The sequence below is a fragment of the Malania oleifera genome, chromosome 1 (genome assembly GCF_029873635.1).
Source record: "Malania oleifera isolate guangnan ecotype guangnan chromosome 1, ASM2987363v1, whole genome shotgun sequence".
In the NCBI taxonomy this organism is placed as follows: Eukaryota; Viridiplantae; Streptophyta; class Magnoliopsida; order Santalales; family Ximeniaceae; genus Malania; species Malania oleifera.
Genome location: NC_080417.1, coordinates 72,766,055 through 72,792,183, shown reverse-complemented (window position 1 = coordinate 72,792,183; position 26,129 = coordinate 72,766,055). Strand labels below are relative to the sequence as shown.

Genomic DNA, 26,129 nt, shown 5'->3' with positions numbered 1-26,129 from the left:
ATATTCTTCGATCACACAACACACTAAACGCGCTCCTCCACTTTACCCAACCTGTCTTAATTCTATGTACTACATCTTCTTCGATTTCCCCTTCACCTTGCATTATAGATCCAAGATATCTAAATCTATCAATGCTATTAATCTCTTGATTATTCAGTTTAATCTCTGTTGCTACTCCTTACATTACTGAAATTACATTTCATATATTTAGTCTTATTCTTTAATGTGACTTTCCAAAGTTCTAGCTTAGATTCCACTCCGCTCCTACTATCATCAATCAACACGATATCATCTGCAAATAGCATACACAAAGGGATCTCATCGTTGATATTCCTAGTAACTTCATCAATTACTAAAGTAAAAAGATAAAGACACAAAGTAGAACCTTGATGAACACCTATTGAGATTGGGAACACTCTAGACTCTCCTCCTATGGTCCTATTGCTAGTCACTACTATGTCATACATATCCTTAATGACCTCTGTATATCTACTGCAAACTTCTTTTTTAATAACTACCAAAAAAGTTCTCTAGGTACTTTATCATAAGCTTTCTCTAGATCAATAAAAACCATATGCTAGCCCTTCTTTTCCTTAAACTTGTTCATTGAACTTCTTAAAAGATAAATAGTTTCTATTGTTGATTTCCGAGGCATAAAACCAAATTGATTTTCGGAAACCTTCGTTTGTAATCTTATTCTATGTTCAATTACCCTTTCCCATAATTTCATCGTATGACTCAAATCTTAATCCCATGATAGTTATTATAGTTTTGAATGTCGCCTTTGTTTTTGTACAGAGGTACTAACATACTTTTCCTCTATTCTTCTAGCATTTTCTTGATTTATGATATTATTGAATAGTAATGTTAACCAAATAAATCCTTTATCTCCTAAGCATTTCCAAACTTCAATTGGTATTTTATCCGGTCCTATAGATTTCACACTTTTCATCTTTTTTAATGACATCTTATTTTCAAGGACTCTTATTTTACAAATAAATCTTTTATTTTTAATCTTTCATCACTTGTCACTTCCAAGTTCAATCATTCGTTTTGGTTTTCATTGAACAACTTATCAAAGTATCTCCGCCACCTTTCTTTTGTGTCTTCTTCTCCAATTAAGACATTATCATTTTCGTCCTTTATACATTTTACAAAATCTAAATATTTGCATTTTCTTTCTCTTACTCTAGTAAGTCTATAAATGTATTTTTATCCTCCTTTTGTGTCTAGCTTAGTATATAAAGTATCATAAGCTCTATGTTTAGCTTCATTGATAGTATTTTTCGCATTTTTTCTCGCTTCTTTGTATTTTTCAAGATATTCTATATTTCTACAATTTTGCCATATCTTATACCAATTTTTTTTTTTTTTTTTTGTCTTAACAGGATTTTGGACTTCTTGATCCCACCATCGACTTTCTTTACTACCCAAGTATCTTCCTTTGGATTCACCTAAAACCTCTTTTGCTATCTTTACGATAGAATTCGCCATTTTATCCCAAACAGTATTTGCATCAACCTTATCCCTTATTGTCCAATCACACTGTTTGTTCCTTTTACCTTTGAATTTTACTATATTATCTCCCTTCAAGTTTCACCATCTAGTCCTCTTGTGTTGATTTATGCTACTCTTCCATTCTTTAATATGTATATCTAATACTAAGATTATGTTGTGTAGCCAAACTTTCACCTAGGATAACTTTACAATCCTTATAAGATAGACGGCCCTGTTCTTAGTTAAAAAGAAATCTATTTGGCTTTTATTGTACCCACACTTGAAAGTTATTTAGTGTTCTTTTTTTATAAAGCTAGCATTCAATATAACCAAATCATAAGACATGGCAAATTCTAATATTGTATCATCGGACTCATTTTTATCTTCATATCCATGGCTTCCGTATCCTCTCATACCCTATATTATCCTTCCCAATGTGACCATTCAAATCAACTCCTATGAATGTCTTTTCAAACCTCGGAATCCCTTGTAAAATTCTATGCATATTTTCCCAAAATTATCTTTTTAGATTTTTTGCCAAGCCTATTTGGGGAGCATATGCACTAATGACATTCACTATCTCTAAGCCGAAAACTAATTTGATTGTAATGATCCTTTCTCCTATTCTTTTAACATCTACTACATTATCTTTTAGGTCTCTATCTAAAAAATACGCACCCTATTTTCATGTTTCTCTTTGCTCGTGTACCAAAGTTTCAATCCCAATTATTCAAATTTCCTGGCTTTCTCTCCTACCCATTTCGTCTCTTGAAGCCAAACTAAATTAATTTTCCTTCTAAATATATTTCCACTATTTTCATACTTTTTCCTGTAAGAGTCCCTATATTCCATGTTGCTAATCTTATTTTAGTTTCTTGTACTAACTTATTGGCCCTCTCACTTTTATACTGACTCAGTCTATTCCCTTGATCTACGTGATTTTGGTAAGAATTCATGATAAAAAAGATTTGACAAAGTTTTATGTTGGCTGTCAGCTACCTAACACAACCCTGTTCGTTTATCTGGGCTTGGGACCGGCTGTGTGTACAAAGATTTTGTGTTACACAGGCGAAGTACACCTATTTTTTTAGCAAGCTTATTTCACAAAGATAGTTTTCTTAGCTACACCCTACAACTAGTAGAAACTACTCACATAATACAATGCATTAAAGAAAATTTTAAAGCATACAATTTTGAGTGTGCATCCAAGCTAGTCTCACACCCTCTTGCCTTTTTCCACTCGTCGTTTTCCCTTTTCAGTCTTTCATCAAACTAATAAACTTGATCAAGGAATTCAACTTGTAGTATTCAGCAAGAAAATATTATAGAACAACAAATTAAAGGAAGAGGACAAAAATCATATATATATATATATATATATATATATTTTTAGAGAACTAAAACTACAAAAGTCACGATTCAAGAAAAAATTAACTTTGATAAGTGCGATGAATGATAGTATCAGTTGCTTCAGTATCAACTTTTTTTTTTTTTTTTCAACTTGGTGCATGTCACAAAGCAAGAACAAGGAATAATGAACACAAACGGAACAAGATAGGATGATAACAAGAAACAAAAGATAGAAGGATAGTAAACTCGATTTTAGAGCCTAAGCTCTGATACCAAATGATGCAAACCTCAATCGACACGCGTTGAGACTCAACAATTAACATTGAAATACTTTCCCAAGAAGGCTAAAATTCAAATTTTTAGATAGAAAATCCCGACCCAATGTTTATAAATGAAACGCGAACCGAAGGCATAAAGTAAAAAACCTCTACCTAATTATTATAATTGAATCACGAACTGAAGGTATAAAGTTTGAATGCTACAAGGAAGAATCCTTGATAAGTTCACAAGTTTTTTGAAAAACCAATAGAAGAAACAAAACCTCACATTTTTATTCAATGTTCTTCTTCTTGCAAGCCCATCTTGAATGTTGGGGTCTGACTTGATAAATTTGCAAACTTGGCCCAATTGGATTGCACCAATCCTTGCATTGCTTCCTTGATCTTCTTAGCTCTTGACCTTGTGGTTGGCCCATATGGAACTTGCAATGGATCCTTTAATGGTGTTTGTCGATTCTCATCACTCCTATGTGCAAAGTAAGAGTTAGAAATCCAAAAAAATAGTAAAGTGACGTTTTCCAACTTTTCTATATAAATTTGGAAAATTGGAAAAGAAGGTTATTTTTGTGATTATTTGAAAAATTAGAAATGAAAAAGAAAACTATTTCCATAAGCAAATAGTGCCGAAACTCTTTATTCTTGGTCGTTTATGTCATACAAATATTCTAAAAATGAAAAATTAACTAGCTTTTTTGTAATTTTTTGGAAAACTAAGATGGAAAATACTATTTTTCACAACTAAATGGGCATTTAGTATTCTTAGGTCATGAAATAGCACCAATAAAATTATATATTTATGTATTATGTTCTCCTGGATTTTATAGGCCACATAGTGAGCGAGTGAGGAAAAGTGAGTTAGTTACTATGGGAGGCAATAGAAGGGTGTTGAAATCCCGAGTATCTGTGGGGAATAGTGAGTAAATTAGGAAAGTGGGTAAAAGTAGAAGATTGTATATTATTCTGTAGGGAGATTGTTTCCTTGTTTAGAATATTTGATTGTATTATATATTGTAAGATTGGGATGTACATAATTTAGAATTCAAGAAATACAGAAATTGAATTCGTTTGCATGGTATCAGAGCTAGGGTTTCTCAACCTTAGCTATAGCCAGTGGCACCGTCAACAACAGATGGTCGACCTTTTCTGAAAATATTGACGGCGACTCAGAGGCCACATCCGTCGGGGGTTCGAATGTGCTAGAAAACACAGCCTTTCCACTCTCAATGGAGAAATTAAACGGAAAAAATTTCCGTGAGTGGGCTCAATCCATAAAATTGGTAATTGAAGGAAAAGGGAGGCTAGGGTATCTTACCGGAGAACGGAGGAAACCAGACTCTACCGATGTTGTAGCCTTGCAAAAATGGAGGTCCGACAAACTCCATGGTCACCACTTGGCTTGTCAACTCGATGCAGCCGTCAATTGGGAAAATCTACTTGTTCTTGCCAACGGTGAAGAACGTCTGGGATGCCGTTCGTGAGGCATATTCCAACGTCGAGAGTTACTCACAGATCTTCGAGATCAAGACCCAATTGTGGCAGATGAGGCAAGGTGAGAGAGGCGTTACTGAGTATTTCATGGAGATGACTCATCTCTGGCAGGAGCTCGATCTGAGCATCGAAGAGGAATGGGAGTGCTCTGGTGACAGCGCACGATACAAAGAACGACTTGAAAACAAACAGGTATTTGAGTTCTTGGCCGGCCTCAATGGAGATCCGGACGACGTACGAGGAAGAATCCTTGGCCGACGACCTCTGCCATCATCCCGAGAGGCGTTCGCCGAAGTAAGGCGGGAGGAGAGCCGACGACATGTGATGTTGAGGTGACAAGCGGATCGTTTCGGGCCTGAAATACCAGCCCTAAATTCGAATGGGCCATACGTCTCGGCCTTAACTTCAAAAAGCCCTGCGGGATCTGGGCAGAAGTCACAAAGAGGAAAATTATGGTGCGAGCACTGTCATAAGCTAGGTCATTCAAAAGATACTTGCTAGGAGATTCATGGAAAGCCTGCAGATTGGAAGCCGAGACAATATCAAAAAAATCGTGGCTATCAGGCTACTATTGATACTTCAACTGAAAGGTCACAAGGTGAGAAAAACAATAATACCACTCCAAGTGGTGTAGTCAATCCTGAGCAGTTGGATCAGCTATATAAAATGTTTTCTTAATTCAAACATCGGGTCAGTCTTCCACTGGTTCTTTAGCTAACCAAGGTAATTTTTTGTCAGCCCTAAATACTATATCCCATTACAAATCACCATGGATAATTGACTTGGGTGCATCTGATCATATGACTGATTCTTATCAATTGTTCTCATCCTATTCACCATATGTTAGAAATATGAAAGTTAAAATTGCTGATGGATCTGTCTCATCAGTTGCCGGAAAAGGAAGTATTCACATATCTGATTCTATAACTTTAAAATATGTACTATATGTCCCCAAGTTGTCTTGCAACTTGTTATCCATTAGCCAGTTAACAAAAGATTCCAATTGCTTTGCTAAATTTGTTTCATCTCACTGTATTTTCCAGGACATATCATCGAGGAAGACGATTAGCAGTGCTAAGGCGTATATGGGACTTTACTACTTTGAGGAGGCAAGAACGAGTGAACAATGTAATGCTGCAATTTGTTATTCTGCATCTATTTCTAGAGATAGTGAACTTTTGTTCTGGCACCCTAGGATGGGTCACCCAAATTTTCAATATTTAAGACGTTTATTTTCTTTTATTTGTTTAAATAAAACGTCTTTTGATTTTCAATGTGAAGTATGTGAGCTTGCAAAACACCTGCATACTTCTTTCTCAACATCCACATACAAACCATCCTTCCCATTTACTACGATTCACAGTGATTTGTGGGGGCCCTCAGATCCCCCAATCGCACCCATACGAAATGGTTTGTTACTTTTATTGATGATCATACTCATATTTGTTGGGTTTACTTGTTGAAAGATAAAACTGAAGTCCTTCCATTTTTGTCAGTTTTCACTCCATGACTCAAAAAAATTCCAAAATGGCATTCAAATTTTACGTACTGATAATGGTACAAAATATTTTAATGATATTTTGGGAAATTATCTTTAAGAAAATGGGATTGTTTACCAGAGTTCTTGTGCGGGATACCCCTCAACAAAATGGGGTCGCTGAACGAAAAAACAGACATATACTTGAAGGAGCTAGGGTATTGATGTTCACTACAAATATGAAAAACTATTTTTGGGGAGATGCTATCTTAACAGCTACACATCTCATTAATCGAATGCCGAGTTGAGTTCTTTTCTTTGCCACTCTCCAGAAATTCCAGGAAAATTTTCCTACCTCTAGACTCCACTCCAGTCTCCTTCTGAAAATCTTTTGATGTACTACATTTGTTCATGTTCATGTTGACAATTGGGATAAATTGGAACCTCGTGCCGTTAACTGCGTCTTTATTGGTTACTCTCCTATCCAGAAAGGCTACAAATGTTATGACCTTGTCTAAAAAAAAATGTTTGTTAGCCTTGATGTCATGTTCTTTGAAACCACTCCTTATTTCCAAAAATCCTCTCTTCAGGGGGGAGAAGTGGAGTGAAGATCGGTTCTTTGATTTCTTTACTATTGACTCTGTGCCATTTACTGCGTCTCCCATTCCTTCATTCTTTGACCCATCTACTGAGTCTCCCATTGCATCATTTCTTGACTTGTCATACACAAAAGATCACTTAACCTCAGGGGGAGATGCAGAAAAGCAAAACGACACAGAAATACAGGTTTACTCATGAAAGCCGAACACAAAGAACAGGGAAAATCTTATACCTGAGGCACCAAGAGCGTTGGAACCGGTGATAGCTTCGAGCAACCATGAGTCCATGCCCAATCCCGATCTGGTAATAGATAGTCATGAGCTCCTTTTTGATAAGCCTGTACATGATGACATCAATTTACCTATTGCAGTTAGAAAACAAACCAGGTCGTGTACTAATATCCTTGGTTTAAATACATGTCTTATAAAAGCTTGTCTACATGATATCGTGCTTTTACCTCTAACCTTGACAGGATGAAAATTCCAAAGAATATTCTGGAAGCCTTGGAAATTCCTGAATGGAGGGAGGTTGTCATGGAGGAAATGTTGGCCTTGGAGAAAAATGGAACTTGAGACGTAATGAATTTTTCGAGAGGGAAGAAGCTGGTTGGTTGTAAATGGGTCTTCACAGTGAAATATAAAGCTGATGGGATAATTGAATGATATAAAGCCTAAATGATATAAAGCCAGACTCGTTGCAAAAGGATTTGCACAGACTTATGGCATTAACTATACAGATACATTTGTATCAGTGGAAAACTTGAATACAGTTCGGGTCCTCTTGTCCTTGGCAACCAATTTAGATTGGCCACTACAGTAACTCGACATTAAGAATGCATTTCTAAATGGCAAGTTAGAAGAATAAGTCTGCATGACAATACCACCAGGTTTTAGTAAGAAAGGTGAAGAAAACAGAGTATGTAAACTCAAGAGGTCCTTGTATGGACTCAAGCAATCTCCTAGAGCTGAGTTTGGCAGATTTGCAAAAGTAATCAAGAACAAAGGATATCGACAAGGGCAATTAGATCATACTCTGTTCTTCCAATAGTTTGAAAGTGGTAAGAGAACGATTCTAATAGTGTATGTTGATGATATAATCCTAAGTGGGGATGATACAATAGAGATGGAAAGATTAAAGAAAGTCTTAGTTACTGAGTTTGAAGTTAAAGACTTGGGACAAATGCGGTATTTCTTGAGCATGGAAGTTGCTAGATCAAAAAAGGGTATTAGTGTCTCTCAGCGAAAGTATATTACTAATCTCCTAACTGAAACTGGCATGCTTGGATGCAAACCTAGTGAAACCCCAATTAAAGCAGTGAAGAGGGTCGAAGATTGCGGAATACCAGTTGAAAAGGAGAGGTATCAGAGATTGGTTGGTAAGCTAATCTACCTATCACATACTAGACCCGATATTGCATTTGCGGTAAGTGTGGTAAGCCAACACATGCATTCACCAAAAAAGGTTCATCTAAATGCTATGTACAAGATCGTTAGATATCTCAAGGGCTCTCCAAGCAAAAGACTCTTCTTCAAAAAATGTGAAAGCAAGGTAGAAATTTTTACAGATGCAGATTGGGCAGGATCAGTGGAAGATAGAAGGTCTGCCACCGGATATTGCACCTTCATATGGGGAAATTTGGTAACTTGGAGAAGCAAAAAACAAAATGTAGTGGCTTGAAGTAGTGTTGAAGCTGAATTTAGGGCAGTTGCTCAAGGAATATGTGAAGGACTGTGGTTACAGAAACTCTTGGAAGAGCTACAAATTTCGATGAAATTTCCTATCAAATTCTATTGTGACAAAAAAGCAGCCATCAGTATCTCTCTCAATCTAGTTCAACATGACAGGACTAAACATGTGGAAGTGGACCGACATTTTATCAAAGAGAAGGTTGAAGAAGGAACTATCTGTATGACTTATGTACTATCAAGGAACAAACTGCAGATATCTTTACTGAAGGGTTAGCACGACAGAACTTTGATGGTCTCATTAGCAAGTTGGAGATGATTAATATCTATGATCTAACTTGAGGGGGGGAGTGTTCAAATCCCGAGTATCCGTGGGAATAGCAAGTAAATTAGGAAAGTGGGTAAAAGTAGAAGATTATGTATTATTCTGTAGGGAGATTGTTTCCTTGTTTAGAATATTTGATTGTATTATATATTATAAGATTGGGATGTACATAATTTAGAATTCAAGAAATACAGAAATTGAATCCGCTTACAAAGGGGTAGGGGTAGACCTAAAATAACTTGGAAGGAGATAATAAGGATTTAATAGCTCTGAATCTATCAAAACAAATGGTTCATGATGACATAAATTGGCGAAAAAAGATTCATTTAGCCGACCCCACCTAGTGGGATTTGTGGCTTGGTTTTGTTGTTTGTATGTTCTCCTGGCTTTTAGAATTGAAAGAGTTTTTGTGCATTATTTTTTTCAAGCTTTTAAAAATATATTCTCCTACAAATATAGGTTTATATTTTTATTTTTGAAAAATAGTGGTTCTGATGATAATTGATATGAAAATATATTAGTTTGCATTCAAATATGAAGCCATCAAATTTTATGATGTGTGTTTTTTACTGTTCTATTTATTAATTCAAATGCACATTCTTACATTCTAAATTTATAAATTGTAATTTAATTATGGTGAATATTCAACAGTATGTTACTAAATTTAATGAATAAGTCAAAATCCATACTCGGGTATTTGGCATGCACATTCACATTATGGGAACGCTAAAAAATTTTATTTTTTGACCTAACTTCTGGGCCTGTTTTTTGTTCCTAGGTCAATTGTAATGCCATGACATTGCAACACTTTTCACTTTTGACTGCTAAGTTAATATTGCTTATCTATGTTAATATTTTAGTTGTTTTATGCTGTTAATTTATGTTATATTCTCTGTTTTTAATCTGCGTTAAAAATAACGACATTTTGAAGCAAATATTAATGTTTATATTAGGGTGCTAGTATTTTTTTTGTTTAAATTTTGATTCTATGTTAAATATTAGACGAAAAAATACAGTTTATGTTATGTTTTCTATTTTATGAAAGCATTCACACAGACATGGATATGACACAACATGGATGCAAAGACAATAAATCTTAAAAATATATGATACAACATGGAAGGGACACACTAACTAATAATTGTATAATATTATTTTTAAATATATTATGTATGAAAAAATAATATGTTTTCAATACTTCTTTATATCACTTTTTAAAAAACCAATACAAATAAGTATGCATCTTACTATTTCTTTTTAACTTGTAAATATTGTTAAAATGTCTTCTTTCATTGTAAACACTGACAAGTTAATTTTTTTTTTTTTAGGTTTTCATTTTCATAATTATCATTTTTATGGATAAAATAAAAGAAAATCATATTACAATATCTCATCATTTTAAGAGAGGAGACTTCTAGGAGTATCTGAGAAGCATCAAAAAAGAGTTTTGACCCAAAAATACTTCTCAATGTTGTTGATGAGTTTATAAAATGTTTGGTATGTCTCAGAAGAATGCCCAAAGATTATTTAAATCCAGACACAACACCCTTATAGAAGTGTGAGTCGTACATTGTTATTTTGTGTGTTACATAACATTTAAGAAAAATTTGAAAAAGATAATAAATGTTAAAGATTTGTCTTATTTTTCAAAAGATAGGGAAATTTTTATCCCACAAGGATTTACCCTATTCGTACTTCTTGCACAAAGTATTGAAGTATAGATAGTATAGATAATAGATTTGACTGACGCAGTTTTTCCCTGATGCAGTACATTTGAAGAGCATCATGGCATGATTTTTAACATTTTGTGGGAAATGGTTGTTAGCTCCAACATAAATATGAAAATCAGTGCTGCTAATCTGCTGAAAGTCATTGTAAGTCCATTTATTCTCCAGGAACCAGCATCAAATTCACCTTATGCTGTAGTTATAACTCTATTTTCCTCTTTCGTAATAGGTAGCTTATATTGATGTGAAAGTTGCCTCAACTCATGTTTTGCCTGCCCTCGTCACTCTTGGGTCTGATCAAAACCTGAATGTAAAGTATGCAAGCATAGATGCATTTGGAGCTGTAGCACAGCATTTTAAGAATGACATGGTACAGATCCTTTTCTGTTTCTATTGATAACTTGATCTCTGGTTATCTTAAACATTTGGCTGACCACATTTAGGAATTATTAGATTGTTGACAAGATACGTGTTCAAATGGATGCATTTCTTGAAGATGGATCACATGAAGCCACTATTGCAGTGGTCCGTGCATTGGTGGTGGCTGTTCCACATACCACAGATAGACTCAGAGAATATATCCTTCTTCTGGAGGATAAATTCATGCTTCTTATTCAGTAATTTAAAATGATTTTTCTATTGCTTAGTTACTGGGTCACTTGATTTCTTTAATGTGGTATACATCTTTTGTCCAAGATATTCCAATTTACAACTACAACAATCTCTGCAAGTGATGTGATGCGTCGGCGTGAAAGGGCTGACGTATTTTGTGAAGCAATCCGTGCTCTTGATGCTACAGGTTTGCTTCTATAGAGGATATTACTTATCCTACCTATTCCTCTCTGTGTGGGCATGCATCTGCACCCAGATACAATAAAGCAAAGAAACGGAATATAAAGTAAATCATTGACTTGAGCTCATTGGTTAATATTTGATGTATGATGATGTTTTTCTTCACATATTTTCTAGAAGGGATTAAATGATATACCGCTGGATATGAGGGATAATCTCTAGAATACTTTAAACATCATTTCTTGCATGGTTTGGCATTGGTGTAGACATTTAATCTGGTGGGTTAGATAAACACACCTTTCAGATGCTGCCGATTGTTACCTTTAAGACAGTCAATCATTTAGAATTGATTTTGGAAATTTGTACCAAATCTTACAATTTGATTTGATTCTTGGTTCCTGATTCCCAAATTTGGAATTTTGATTCATGATTCAATTCCTGATTTGTCAACTATGGTTATAACGTATTAATGGTGATAGTCACCTTTTCTTTCAATGGAAAATGATCTACAGGCCTTGTTCATCTCTTTTAAATCTATTTCCTGCTGGGTAAGTTATTTTCAAAAGGTTTGGCTGGAAAGAAAACCGTGCTTCTATGACTTAAGTTACTATAATATGCCCAATTTTTTGCTTCATTTTCCTATATAAAAGTGTAAGTAGGTTTTACTGGATTTTTCTAGTGTGCAAAGAACCTCGCTGCTCATGGATATTGTTGCTTTGTTATGCCATGCTTAAAAGCTCAACAAAAGTAAATTTGAGTACAATCAGAGACTTTATATTTTTAAAGCTTAATCAGCCACACTGCATATAATTTTTAAGCAATTTTCTTTTGTTTTTTTTTTTGTTTTTTTTTTGGTGCATGCGCGTTATATAGTGCCTGATCTTACTCTGCTTGCGACAGATATTTCTCCAACTAGTGTTCGCGAAGTTCTCTTGCCTGCGATACAGAACCTGTTAAAAGATACTGATACGCTTGATCCAGCACATAAAGAAGCATTAGAAATTATAATGAAGGAAAGATCAGGGGGCACTTTTGAGGCCATCAGTAAGGTGATGGGTGCTCATCTTGGACTTGCATCATCAGTTACAAGTTTATTTGGTGAAGGAGGGCTGCTTGGCAAGAAAGAAAGCGGAGACCAGCCACAGGAGCAGGTTGAGTCCCCAAATGCTCCCTTGCAGCCCCAGGCAGAGGACACACGGTTTAGAAGAATCATGAGGGGTAATTTCACAGACATGCTTAAGAGGCAAAGTTAATAGACATGGAAAAACTTCCAAAGGGCAGTAATTCAATATTTCGTCCGATAATTTTGTAAAAGTTTTCTTGCTTGTTCTTATATTTTCTATTGTATTTTTTTTTTCTCTTGATTAGAAAAAGAACGTTTTTATTCTCTTCTCTTGCTAATGTAAGATTGTCTTTCTAGCACATTAGAAGTCTCTAGATGATTTTGGTTACTTGTACTAATTAAAACCTGCGAATTTGCGGGACATTCTAAATCTTAGCTTACCTGTTTCCAGTTAATAGAGAGGATCATTCCAAGGATTCCTTTTCTTTTGAAGTTAACAAGAGTAAGACCTAAGGTGTCCTTTACCTGTTGGAGGGCCGTGGGTTGGCAGTGTTTTGTGCTGCTTTTTTGGATGGTATATGGATTGAGGGTTTTTTTGCTTCCCCTCTCTCTCTCTCTGTGGTTATGCTATTTAAATTTCCATAAAGGTTAGTGAATCAAAGTTGTGTACTCGATAAATTTAAATAGCAATCATGTTCAGGGTTACGTCCATCGAGCATTGTTTAGTGCTAGTGCGAAAACTAGAAACGTAGAGAATGTCGTTGCAAAAGTAAAGCGTCAGCGGCAGCTTTTATTTTTTATTTTTAAATAAAAGAGGAAGAAAGCTTGGCCAAATCCAGTGAATCCTGTTTTTTCTTTTTTAAAATATCTTCTAATCTACGGACTGATTAAAGAAGCCGGCAAAAATCAAAGGAAAAAAATTAAAAATTAGGAAAAAAAATTAAAAATAAAAAATGGACAACCTATTTAGTTAATACTGTTAAAACTAAAATAATTACAAATTTGATTGAATAAATATTTATTTTTGTCTTGAATTAAATAACAATTTTGAAAGTATTCTTAAAATAATAAAAGTATAAACTTATAAAAATTTAAAATATAATAATAAAATAAATTATTAATAATTAAAATAATAAAAGTAAATTAAAATTATTATAATAGAAATTAGTTATTATTGTTATAAAATATGCAAGAAAATAAATAGAGATGAAACAAAAATTTATGTGGTTCGGTTATGTCTACTCCACGGGCGAATGTGATAAAAAACTTTATTATTTCAGGAGGAATTACAAGATGATTTGAAACCGACCTTATATAAAATATCTCTCTTCTCTCATCCTTTTTATATGTCTATTTCAAGCATGCAATGTATCTTCAAGCATGCAAAGTGTAAGTCAAAATGAGAGGGAAAGGGTGCCCTTTCATAGGGCAATACATGGTAGATGAAGGGGTGGGAAGATGAAGGGGAGACAATCATATTTTTCATAAAACTACCCATTGAATGTCACTCATATATTAACTCCTTATGCTAAGATATTTAAGATGTCTCATTCCGATGAGATGAACCAATTTCTTGAATGTTGTAGTAGGCAAAGCTTTGGTGAACAAATTTATTAGATTATCACTTGATCGGATCTGCTGAACATCTATATCACCATTCTTTTAGAGTTCATGTATATAATATAATTTTGAAGAGATATGTTTCATTCTGTCACCCTTTGTGTATCCTCTTCTTAGTTGAGCTATACATGCAGCGTTGTTTTTATATTAAACTGTTGGAATATCTTTGATTGATTGAAGACCACAATTTGCTTGGATATGAGTATTGATTTTTTGAGCATTATCCTGTTTGGATAATGACAAACCAAAGCACCCCAATTGTGTTTCAAGTATGTTCATAGGAATGACAATTTGAGAAAGCGCAATGACCGATGCAAAGTGGAAGCCATGTAGCATTCAAGATCATATTACTTGGCAAATTCCATGGAGTATTTGAAGATCAAGATTGAAGACTTAAAGAATTTTCATGTGTAATTGCATTTAGGATTTTTGTAAGTACATTTCTAAATGAATCTAGTGTGAAGCTTATACTTGACCATGGTTGGACCTTAGACACTTAAGCTTTTCATGGAAAAACATTTTATTAAAGTGCTAAACTATTTCAAAAGGCCTAAAATGAGTTAAAAATGAAAAGCCCAAATATTCAAGATTGCAAGGCAAGTCGGGGGACCAAATCTTCAATCTGGGCGACCGAACATTGCGAGCCATGATTTGGGCGATCGGATCATTAGGTCGGGCGACCAAAAATCATGAACCTAAGAGTCGCCTGCAATCTGGGCGACCGAATCCCAATCTGGTCGACCGGATCTCTCAAGAAAAATTAATAACGACTAGAAAACAACTATATTTTTTGAAATAAAATATATATTAACTTGCCCAACAGTAATATAACGGCTATAACTCAACTTTGCTTATAAATAGCAGGTCTCTAGAGTTATTCTAAGGTTGATTGATCATTGATTCACTTTGAGAATATCATTTACATAATTTCCAAGTTCTCTCACTCTGATAATTCTCAAAAACCCTAGAGAACACCTTTCTTCTCCTTTGAGCTTTAATCATATTCATTGGGAGTGTATTAGATTTGCTTTTCTATTGTACTCATTTGCTCTACTAAGGAGCATTCATTTGTACACCATTTAAATCTTCATTCAACAACAACAGTTCGAGTGTGAATCATTACAAGTAAGGGCATATTGCTTGGAGAGGTATCTCCACCTATAGGCAGGGATTGTAAGGGTATCTCCGCCCGTGTGAAGGAGGGATTATAGAGGTGGATCCATCTGATTAAAGGAGTGGATAGTGAAATCCTCAAGTGGTTATCTTGAGGCAAGAACGTAGGCGGGTATAGCCAAACCTTGTAAAATCTTGGTGTTGTTCTCTCTTTCTCTACACTTTTATATTTCCAAACTTTTACGATTATAAATATATTATGAGATTGCATTTACATATTTTGAGCATAAGTTTTTTTAGCTAAATTGATTATTGTTCAAATACTTGATTAATTTTTTAAAATACCCAATTCACCCCCCACTTGGGATATCACCAATTCTAACAATTGGTATCGGAACTCAGTTACAAAAAGCCTAATCGTATTTGTACAAAGATCATATGGCTCAAGTTGGTGTATCCCATTTTGGCGAGGGTTAATCCTCTACACGGACTCCAATCTTCTGTGGGTGTAAACTATATGTTTTGAAGACAAAGAATGAGAATATTCATTCAAACCACGGATTGGAGAGCGTGGAGAGTAGTTGACCAAGGAGATTATGTACCCATGAAAACTATGTAAGAAAAAGACGTTCCTAAATCTGAAGATGAAATGACTGAAAATGATATGAAATTAATGTAGATAAATTCAAGTGCTATGAATGCTTTGTACTGTGCATTAGATTTAAATGAATTTAATAGGATCATGACCTGCAAGAGTGCTAAAGAGATTTGGGAGAAATTAGAAATTACATATAAGGGAACTAAGGATGTTAAAGATAGCCGCATTGATATGCTCACGAGTGAATATGAAGCTTTCAAAATAATTTCCAATGAGTCTATATCTTTGATGTACACCAGATTCACACACATTATTAACTCTCTTAATGCACTTGGGAAAACTTGCCCCACTTATGAGATGATTAGGAAGGTGCTAAAAGGATTACCTTCCACATGGGAGCCAAAAACAACGACTATCACTGAAGGAAAAGATTTGAAAGCCATGACACTGGATGAGCTCATTGAATCCCTTCTCACCTACTGCTTTCAAGGCTTATACAAAAAGCTATAGTGATGAAGATGATGAGGATACTAATGAGGACATGGCCCTACTGACTAAAAGATTCAGTAAGTTCTTTAAAAAGAATAGAAAATTTGCTAGAAAATTCCGAGGCTCAAGGATGGAAAAAAGAGAATCATGCAAGAGAGAATCAAAGTCAGATCCTCCCACTTGCTACAACTGCAAAAAGGTTTGTCACATCGAGCCAGAGTGTCCTTTGCTTAAGAAGGACTCTAAGAAGAAAAAGAAGGCAATGAAGGCCATCATGTGGGACAAGTTGAGCTCCAGCAGTTCAGACAGTGACTCAAGTGATATGAAGTAGCAAACCTCTGTTTAATGGCACTTGACGATCACGAGGTGCAGTCTTCTTCTCCTACCTCATATGACGATTCCAGTGATGATTTAGTCAATGATTGCATGCCTTCGTATAAAGAATTGCAAAAATAACAACTTCATGCACATAGGATTCTTGTTAATATTACTAAAAGGAACACTTTGCTGAAAAATGAAAATAAAGATTTAACAAAGGATTTAGAAAACATGAAGGAATCTTATTCCTTTTTGTTAAAGGAAAAGGATTTGAAAATTGCAAACTTTGAAAAAAAACTAGAAGACGATTCCAAAATTATTTACAAGTTTACAAATGGAAAGAGTAATTTTGAAAAACTTATGGGTGCTCAAAGGAGGTCTTTAGACAAAGAAGGAATTAGTTTTAATGGCAAGGAAAACAAGAAAAAGAAAAATTTGTATATGGGTTATTTTGTGACAGAGTCAAAATCTTATACTCCTTCAAATAATTCTTATACATATATACTACGTGTTACTTATGTAAAAAGAAAGGCCACATTAAATTTGACTGCCCATTCAAAAACAAAGATGCTAAAACAAAAATGATTTGTAAAGTAAAAGGTAAATCTAATGCTAACCCGAAAGGACCCAAGAAACTTTGGGTACCCAAAGAAGTCACCTAAATTCCTTTTGTAGGTATGCTTCAGGTCATCCTCCTCAAAAGATAAGTGGTACATGGATAGTGGATGCTCGAGGCACATGACAGGAGACAAATCAAAGTTCACATCCATTATGCCAAAGCAAGGAGGATATGTCACCTTTGGAGATAATGCCAAAGGTAAAATCATTGGAGTCGAGAATGTCGGTAAGGAACCCTCCCTTATTATTGATAATGTATTTCTTATTGAAGGATTAAAGCATAATTTATTGAGTATTAGTCAACTGTGTGACAAAGGCTTTCATGTACCTTCAAACAAGATAGTTGTATTGTTGAAAATTCAAATGAACATAAAGTGTTTTTTTTTTTTTGTTGCAAACCATTTTGAAAATGTCTACACCATTAGCTTTGAAAATTTAGCTTCACAAGATATAAAATGTTTTTCAACAATTAGTGAAGCTAGTTGGTTATGGCATAGGAGACTAGATCACGCTAGCATGGATCTTCTTTCAAAACTAGTCAAGGGTGACTTAGTTAAAGGCCTACCTAAAATTGAATTTGTAAATGACAAGGTTTATGATTCTTGTCAACTTGGTAAACAAACAAGTCAAAATTAAAAAAAAAGCAGCAACAAACAAGTCAAAATTCAAAAAAAGCAGTTTATCTCCACCAGTAGGCCACTACAAATGCTTCACCTAGATTTATTTGGTCCAACTCAAATCCAAAGTCTAGGAGGAAAGTCTTATGCTTTTGTTATTGTAGATGACTTCTCTAGATTTACATGGGTTTTATTTCTAGCATCTAATGATGGAGTGTGTGAAAGGTTTGGAAAATTATGTAGAAAACTCCAAAATGAAAAAGTCTATACAATCACACATATCCAAAGCGATAGAGGAGGAGAGTTTAAAAATAAGGATATGGAAAAATTTTGAAATATAAATGGCATATCACATAACTTCTCAGCACCGAAAACTCCTCAACAAAATGATATAGTTGAAAGAAAGAATAGGTCTCTGCAAGAAATGACTAGGACAATGATAAATGAACATAACTTACTAAAATACTTTTGGGCCGAAGCGGTAAATACCACTTGCTATGTTATGAACAGAGTTTCAATTAGGCTAACTCTCAACAAAACCCCATATGAGCTATGGAAAGATAAACGACCCAACGTATCACACTTCATTTTTTTGGGTGTAAGTGCTTTATCCTAAAAGACAATGATAATTTAGGAAAATTTGATGCAAAATTGGTAAAGGAATGTTTCTTGGATATGCTCAAGACAATAAAGCTTTTAGAGTTTATAACACAAGAATCAATCAATGTTGCGTTTGATGAATCTAATCCCTTTTCCAAGAAGAACATTGATGATGATCTTGACATAAGAAAGGGTTTAGAGAACTTAACAATCAATGATGACATGAAAGAGAGCATTAAGATCAAAGTGACATCCAATGGTGATAGAGAAATAGAAAGCGAAGCTCATGATTTGCCTAAAGAGTGAAAATTTTTGAGAGGTCACCCAAAGGATCAAATCATTGGTGAACCTTCACGTGGGATAACCACTCATTCATCTATTAGAAACATGTGTAGTCACATGGCATTTTTATCACAAGAAAAACCCAACAATATTCATGATGCAATAAAAGATGAATCTTGGGTATTATCAATGCAAGAAGAGTTAAATCAGTTTGAAAGAAACAAATTCTAGACCTTATTTCCTAGACCAAATGATCACACCATCATAGGAACCAAATGGGTGTATCGGAATAAGAAGGATGAAAATGGAGTGGTAGTTCATAAAAAAGCTAGGTTAGTGGCACAAGGCTATAATCAAGAAAAAAGAATATATTTTGAGGAAACATATGCACCAGTTGCTTGGATGGAAGGCATTTGCAATTGCTAGCTTATGCATCCTTTAAGGATTTCAAATTATATCAAATGAATGTTAAAAGTACCTTTTTGAATGGCTACATAAATTAGGAAGTTTATGTTGAGCAACCTTTAGGTTTTGAAAGTCATAAATATCCCAACCATGTTTTTAAGCTATCCAAAGCCTTGTTCGGTTTAAAGCAAGCTCTTAGAGCTTGGTATGAGAGGCTGAGTGGTTTTTCTCCTGAACAATGGTTTCTCAAAAGGAAAAATTGATACTACCTTGTTCATCAAAACCAAAAATGAAAACATGCTTCTTATCCAAATATATATGTTGATGACATCATATTTGGTGCTACCAATGAGGAGATGTGCAATGAGTTTTCCAAATGCATGCAAGAGGATTTTGAAATGAGCATAATGGGAGAACTCACTTTCTTTCTTGGGTTTCAAATCAAACAAGCTAAACATGACACATTCATTAACCAATCAAAATATGTGAAAGCTGCTTAAGAAATTTAACTTGGAAGATGGCAAAGTATTTGGAACCCCTATAAGCCCTTCCACTTGACAAAGATGAGCAAGGTATACTGGTAGATTTTAAGCTCTACCAAGCTATGATTAGCATTTTGCTTTATTTAACAGCCAGCAGACCATATATAATGCTCAGTATGTGCATGTGCGCAAGGTTTCAAGCCATACCAAAAGAATCACATTTAATTGTTATTAAACGAATACTTAGATACCTGATTGGAACCATCGACTAAAGTTTATGGCATCCTAAGCTCACTTCGTTTGACATAATCAGCTACTCTGATGCAGACTTTGCCGAGAGCAAAGTTGATCGAAAAAGCGCAAGTGCAACATGTCATTTCCTAGGTCAAGCTCTTGTCTCTTGGTTTTCCAAGAAACAAAACTCGGTGGCCTTATCCATAACCAGGGCTGAATACGTAGCTGTAGGAAGTTGTTATGCCCAAGCCTTATACATGAAACAACAACTTACGGATTATAAATTGCACTATGATACGGTACCGATCAAATGTGACAATACTAGTGCCATTAATATATCCAAAAATCAAATATCACATTCACGAACTAAACACATTGAAATTAGATATCATTTCATTTGTGATCATGTGCAAAAAGGAGATATAACAATTGAATTCGTATGCACTGATGAGCAGTGGGTCGCTATATTCACTAAACCGCTTCAAGAAGAAAGATTTATCACAATAAGATGTGAATTAGGCCTATTACAAGCAAGGGACGTTGCCTAAAGACATTTGGCTAAGCAATCAAGGCAAAAATGGGTCAAAACTGGTCAAAATATAGAAGAACAACCCAATTCGGTTGACCACAAGTGTAGCCTGGTCGACCGGATGTTTCTGTTTGGAGATCCAGGTGACTGAATCCTATGCCCGGGCGGGTAAAAGTTTCTTCCGAGAATTCGGGTGACTGAACCTTCAATCGGTCGACCGGATCGTTGAGTTTTTAAATCCCTTTCTACGTTCAAAACCGTAATTTTTGGCCTCCTTTGCTCTTAAACTCTCTCCCCTCCTCTTAAAACCCTAAATCCTTGTTCTCCTCTCATTTTTCGCCTAATCCTCTTCCAAATCCACAAAATATCTTCCTCAAATTCATCTTCTCACAATGCCAAGGGAGAAATCCACAGGAGACAAGAGAAAAGCCTCTAGCCATGAAGAAGGAGAAAGCTCTGGCCGGTGGGTTGTGTCCTCAAAGGCCAAGAAACATTACCACGAGAAGCGTCGGGTTCTCAAACCAATTTTAGGTAAAGTTCTCAACCTAATATTCATGAATGCTTATTTTCCCAATGTTTGTGAAATGTTTAGACATCTAGATTGGCATCATTTTCTATATTACTAGCCTGAGGGTGTTTTCCCACACCAAGTGCATTTGTTCTATGTGAATCTTGACCATAATGGAAATGAGTGTTCCTCCCAAGTTTTACACAAACCCTATAGTTTTAATGCTCAAACCATTGCTGACACCTTTGAGTTAAGTTGAGGAACCTTTGAATGTCCAGCCATAGGAACCTCGTAGGTGATGGAACAAGAGTTTACCCCCCCCCCCCAACGATTCCTACCTCTTGTGATGATGGAACTAGTATTAAATCTAAGACATCCTCCAGCCTATAAATTACTCACCCACAAAGCTAAGATAATTCACCCCTTCATGTCCTATAACATTCTTCCTAAGGGTAGATCCCAAGATTACATCTCATACTTAGAATGCTTCGTTATGTGGTGTCTGTATACTAGTAAGCGCCTAGATTTGCCAACTCTAATCATTTGATGGATATTTGCAAAAGAGAGTAGCAAGAGAATCATTCTTTCTTATGTAGGAATGTTGAATTTTGTATTTGAGTGTCTTGTGTTTAACCATGCATCCTCCTTGTTTATTCCATGCCATCCCAGAGATTTCTTCACATCCATCACTATAAAATTGATGGGATATCAATTAAATGCTAATAGTAATTGGGTGGCTAAGCTTATTTTACATAGAAGGATGGAAGAACAAGCACATGCTCAACAAGCCGATCCTCATGATAAGCCACAAATGCCTAGACAAAGCCACACATATTCCTCCCGAACTCATTGCCTCCATGACGCAACTTGGTGGAGCATTCAATGAATTTCTACAAGACGTTGACTTCAAATTTAGCACACTTCGTGAGGACATTGATACGTTGAGTGAATCCATGCAAGCTAACTTTTAGATCCTCAACGATTGATTCAACACTTGTGATTTTTGGTGTAATCCCAAGAGGGGGGGGGGGGATGAATAAGAGATTTTAAAAATTCTAGGTCAAGTGTGTTCTATTTTATACCCACAATTAGTATCTCATAACCTAGGGTCTTTTCTAATCTATCACAAATCCAGTAGATATATGAGTGTGCAATAAATTAAACAGGTATGGCAGTTTTAGTATATTCTCAACCAATCACAAATTTGTATTCAAACACATAAGCAATAATATCAACAAGTAAATATAAACATGCAAATACAGAAATGTAAAAAGTATAGGGAAGAGTGACATAATGATTTTATGAGGTTCAGCACTCCAGCTTACGTCCTCGCCTCAAGCCAACCCGCTTGAGGATTCACTATCTTGCTCACTTAATCGGGTGGAGCAACGCCGTTTACAAACTCTGCTTACAGGCTGGAGTTTCCCTAACTCACTTAACCGGGTGGAGCCAAACAGTTATACCTTACAGGATGGTGCCCTCCTAGCTCACTTAACCAAGCGGAGCTAAACTGGTACACATCTTACAAGATGGTGCCCTCCTCTTCCGGTGATACCCCACGCCAGGATTGCAAATATATGAAAATTTTTTTGTACAACTAAAGTGCTTCTACAATAATAAAATGTGTGTAATATTAAACTCAATGCACTCATGTGTGATGGGATGCTCAATAGAGCATTTATAGTTTATCTATCAAAAATATATTTATGAAATAGTCTGAGAGATGATAATGAAAATGATATTTGATTCAAATATGAAATGTTCACTAAGTGTATTTCAAAGATCTAAAGACCAAAAAAAAAAAAAACTCCAAATATGTTTTTCAAAAAATGAAGTGTAGGAGATGTTGGAGATTAGCTCACAAATATATTTTGCAATAAACACAAAATGAGCTTTTGAATCTTGCAATGTATATGCACAAAGATTCACTAGCTATAAGGAGTTTTCCCAAAAAACTATTTATCAACAAAAATAATATGGGAAGAACTCAAAGCTTACTCTTAAAAATGATTTTCAAAACAAATGTGTGAATGCGAGTAAATGCTTTTAAATGAAATGAATAATGCCCACAAGAACGAATATTCAACAATTTTCAAGTTGCAATAAATGCGAGAGTATAAGAGATAGGGCACAAAATAATTTTAGAGAATTTTTCAAACTAATCAAAAGTACTAATTAAGCTTATGAGTGGGCTATATATAGAGTTCTTAAAAAATTTGACTGTTAGAGACATGCTAGGCATTTTAGAATTGTTTAACTAAAATATTAATGAAGTTTAGTGTTGAAAAATTTGGTAAACCCGAGAGGTCCAGTCGACTAGGGAATGTGTCGGTCGACTGGCCTAAGGCAAAAATAAACTTTCTCGAGAGGTCCGGTCGACTAGGCAAGGTGCTGGTTAGCTGGACAAAGGCGATTTGCCAAATCATCGAGAAACGGTCTGCTGACCTAATGATCCAGTCGGGTGGGCTTTGAAGGCCAGTTGATTTGGAATTTTAGTTATAGATTGGGCTGGTTTTCTAGGGATTTGATCTTGGCCGAAGAACGTGGTCTAGTCGACTAGGGAATTCAAGTGAAAAATAGAGCAGTTGGCTGGGCTTTCGAAAACATGTTAAAATAATAGACCGGTTGTAACGACTTGCTTAATTTTCACACATTTTTTTTCCTTAAATAATACAAATCAGTATAATAAATCCACCAGATCATGATCAACCTGAACCTGTGGGTACCAGAAATAAAACAGAAACACATAACAGAAGCCTAAGCAGCAAGAAACATAAAATCATAATATCATAATCACAAGATCATCCATCTCATTACCAGAGTCACTACATCCACTGTATTTAAGCATATACACAATACAAAACCCAAAAGATGCCCTAGGGTCACTTCTCAAAAGTCCATCTGACCCTATCAAAACTTACCTTTTAGAGAGGACAGATCAACAGTACTATCTCAGCGGAGCTTTATCCACTCTCCTATCAGGGGCTCCTAAAAATGTTTATGAAATTTTGGGGTGAGACACCTCTCAGGAAGGGAAATAAACTAGTACTAGTGTATATAACATGAGTATTTCCATGTTCTATATATAATTATACATAAACATATCAGTATAACTGCTTGTATAATATTTGGGAAACATATATTCTCATATCATGGTAGAACATACAGGATTTTCATAAACATAATTCATCTCATATAATAATAATAATACGAAAACAACCCTGGTAGATTAGCTAGATGTTGTCATGTATTACCCTCACATGACTGGGTTGTGTGGCCCGAAGGCGAGACTAGACAATGGTTGGCCGACCACTGCCAAGTCAAAAGTATAGTCTGTAAGTCCGATGGGTCTGCCAGACCTGGTCCGTACACTAGAGGCGCTCACACTTCTTAAAACCACATCGATTATCTGTCCTCACGCTACTCCATACAGCAGCATTAACACAATATCATGATGATCACGAACACATGGCAGTGGTACTATGCAAGTGCTAGCCTATACCAAGTCAACCGGATTCTGCTAACATAAAGCATATAATGAAACTGTAATACATGGATATTTCATACCATTAATTATCAAATCAATCATATCATTTTGCATATATATGTATATCATGAAAATCATCGGCTCGTGCGCTAGCAAATCATATCCATAGCTCGGCCCGTACGTCGGCGAACATATCCATAGCTCAGCCCGTACATAGGCAAACATATCCATAGCTCGGCTTGTATGCCTGCAAATATATGCATAGCTCAGCCCGTACGCCGGCAAATCATATTCATAGCATGGCCCGTACGCCAGCAATACATGTAAAAATTCTCGGCCCGTACGCCGGATTAATTATAAAAATCCACATCATTATCATATTCCTAGAAAAAATGGTATTTCATTATAAATTCTACTCATGCCACATGAAATAGGTTTTATACATATTTAAACATATCATCTTTTACAACAGTATTTTCCAAACATAAAGCATATATAAATATATATTTATTTTCTTGAAATTAGATGCTGTAATAACATACATACATTTTCATAAAATAACTAGTTTAGTTTATTCCCTTACCTGATTCCTGAAAAAACCCTTGAAATAGCTAGTCCTGCACCCTCTGGGTTCCCCATTCAACACCCTGAAAACAACATTTCCCAAAATTAAACTTCAGTATTTCTACGTGTACTACATTGTCTAGAACTACAAGGAAAGCCAAATATCGAGTAAAAGTATTACCTTGAGTTTGGGATGAATTTCAAATTTGTCCCACCAACGATCCTCTCTAGCAGATATGTACAGAACTTCTCTAAGAGTGTCGTGGTGGCTTCGAATCGTCGATTCAGCTACAAATGGGCCCAGAAATTAAGAGAGAAGGGTGAAGGGACGAAGGGAGGAGAGAGAGAGAGTTTGGGCGTCGAATTTTAGCTTAAAAATGAAGTTTGGCCTATTTATACACTGGCCTTCATCCACGAGCCACGTCACCTCATCGACGAGGTCAATAGGCAATTCGTCGATGAACCTTTCACTCGTTGACGAAATTCAGAGATGCCCAAAACATCCTCTCGGTATTTTCTTGTCGATGAAATGCTCCCTTGTCGATGAGCCCCTCATGCTCTCTTATTGACGAACCCCCTGAATTCGTTGACGGGGCTCTATTTTCTATTTTCCCTTTTCCCCCTTCTTTGTTATTTAAATATTACAATTTCTCTGGGTTACTACATTCTCCCCTCCTTATAAAATTTCGTCCTCGAAATTTTCTATTCACGTGGTTCATCATCCCTTAAAACAAAATGGTCTACTTATTTTATTACTTACCCGTACTTATGGTGGAGGAATACTGTGGTTACATTCTGAGTCTTGGGAGATTACATAAACAAAATAAAATTCTCCCAAAACTAAAATACCACTTACTAATAAAACTATTACATGTACCTGCAAAAGAAATATTACCTAACTACCTAAGCTTCTTGAAATAACTGCGGGTTCTTCTACTTCATTTGCTCCTTGGACTCCCATGAAGCCTCTTTCAACGTATGATTCCTCCACAAAACCTTCACTAGAGGAATCTTCTTGCTACGTAACTCATGTACTTTCCTATCTAGAAGCTATATTGGCACCTCCTCATACACTAGTGAGTCACTAAACTCTAATTCACCATAACTGATAATACGAGAAGGATCTGGGACATACTTCCTCAACATTGAAATGTGGAATGCGTCATGCATCTTGGATAATATAGGTGGCAAAGCTAGCTTGTAGGCCACCGGCCCCACTTTCTCTAGAATCTCAAATGGACCAATAAACCTAGGTCTAAGTTTACCCTTCATTCCGAACCTCATAACCCCTTTCAATGGAGCTATCTTCAAAAATACATGATCACCAACATCAAATTCCAAATTCCTATAGTGATTATCAGCATAACTCTTTTGTCAGCTCTG

At 35.5% G+C, this 26,129-nt stretch overlaps 1 protein-coding gene across 1 annotated transcript in view; it reads left to right on the top strand.

Moving 5' to 3' along the window:
• Positions 1-12,737, top strand: part of LOC131143450 (uncharacterized) — a 47,698-nt gene extending 34,961 nt beyond the window's left edge. The window contains exons 15-19 of the mRNA XM_058091753.1: positions 10,469-10,574; positions 10,657-10,797; positions 10,881-11,006; positions 11,112-11,226; positions 12,120-12,737. Coding sequence (XP_057947736.1) covers positions 10,469-10,574; positions 10,657-10,797; positions 10,881-11,006; positions 11,112-11,226; positions 12,120-12,472 — 841 coding nt within the window. The 3' untranslated portion in view covers positions 12,473-12,737. The remainder of the gene's footprint in view (positions 1-10,468; positions 10,575-10,656; positions 10,798-10,880; positions 11,007-11,111; positions 11,227-12,119) is intronic.
• Positions 12,738-26,129: the final 13,392 nt, after the last annotated feature.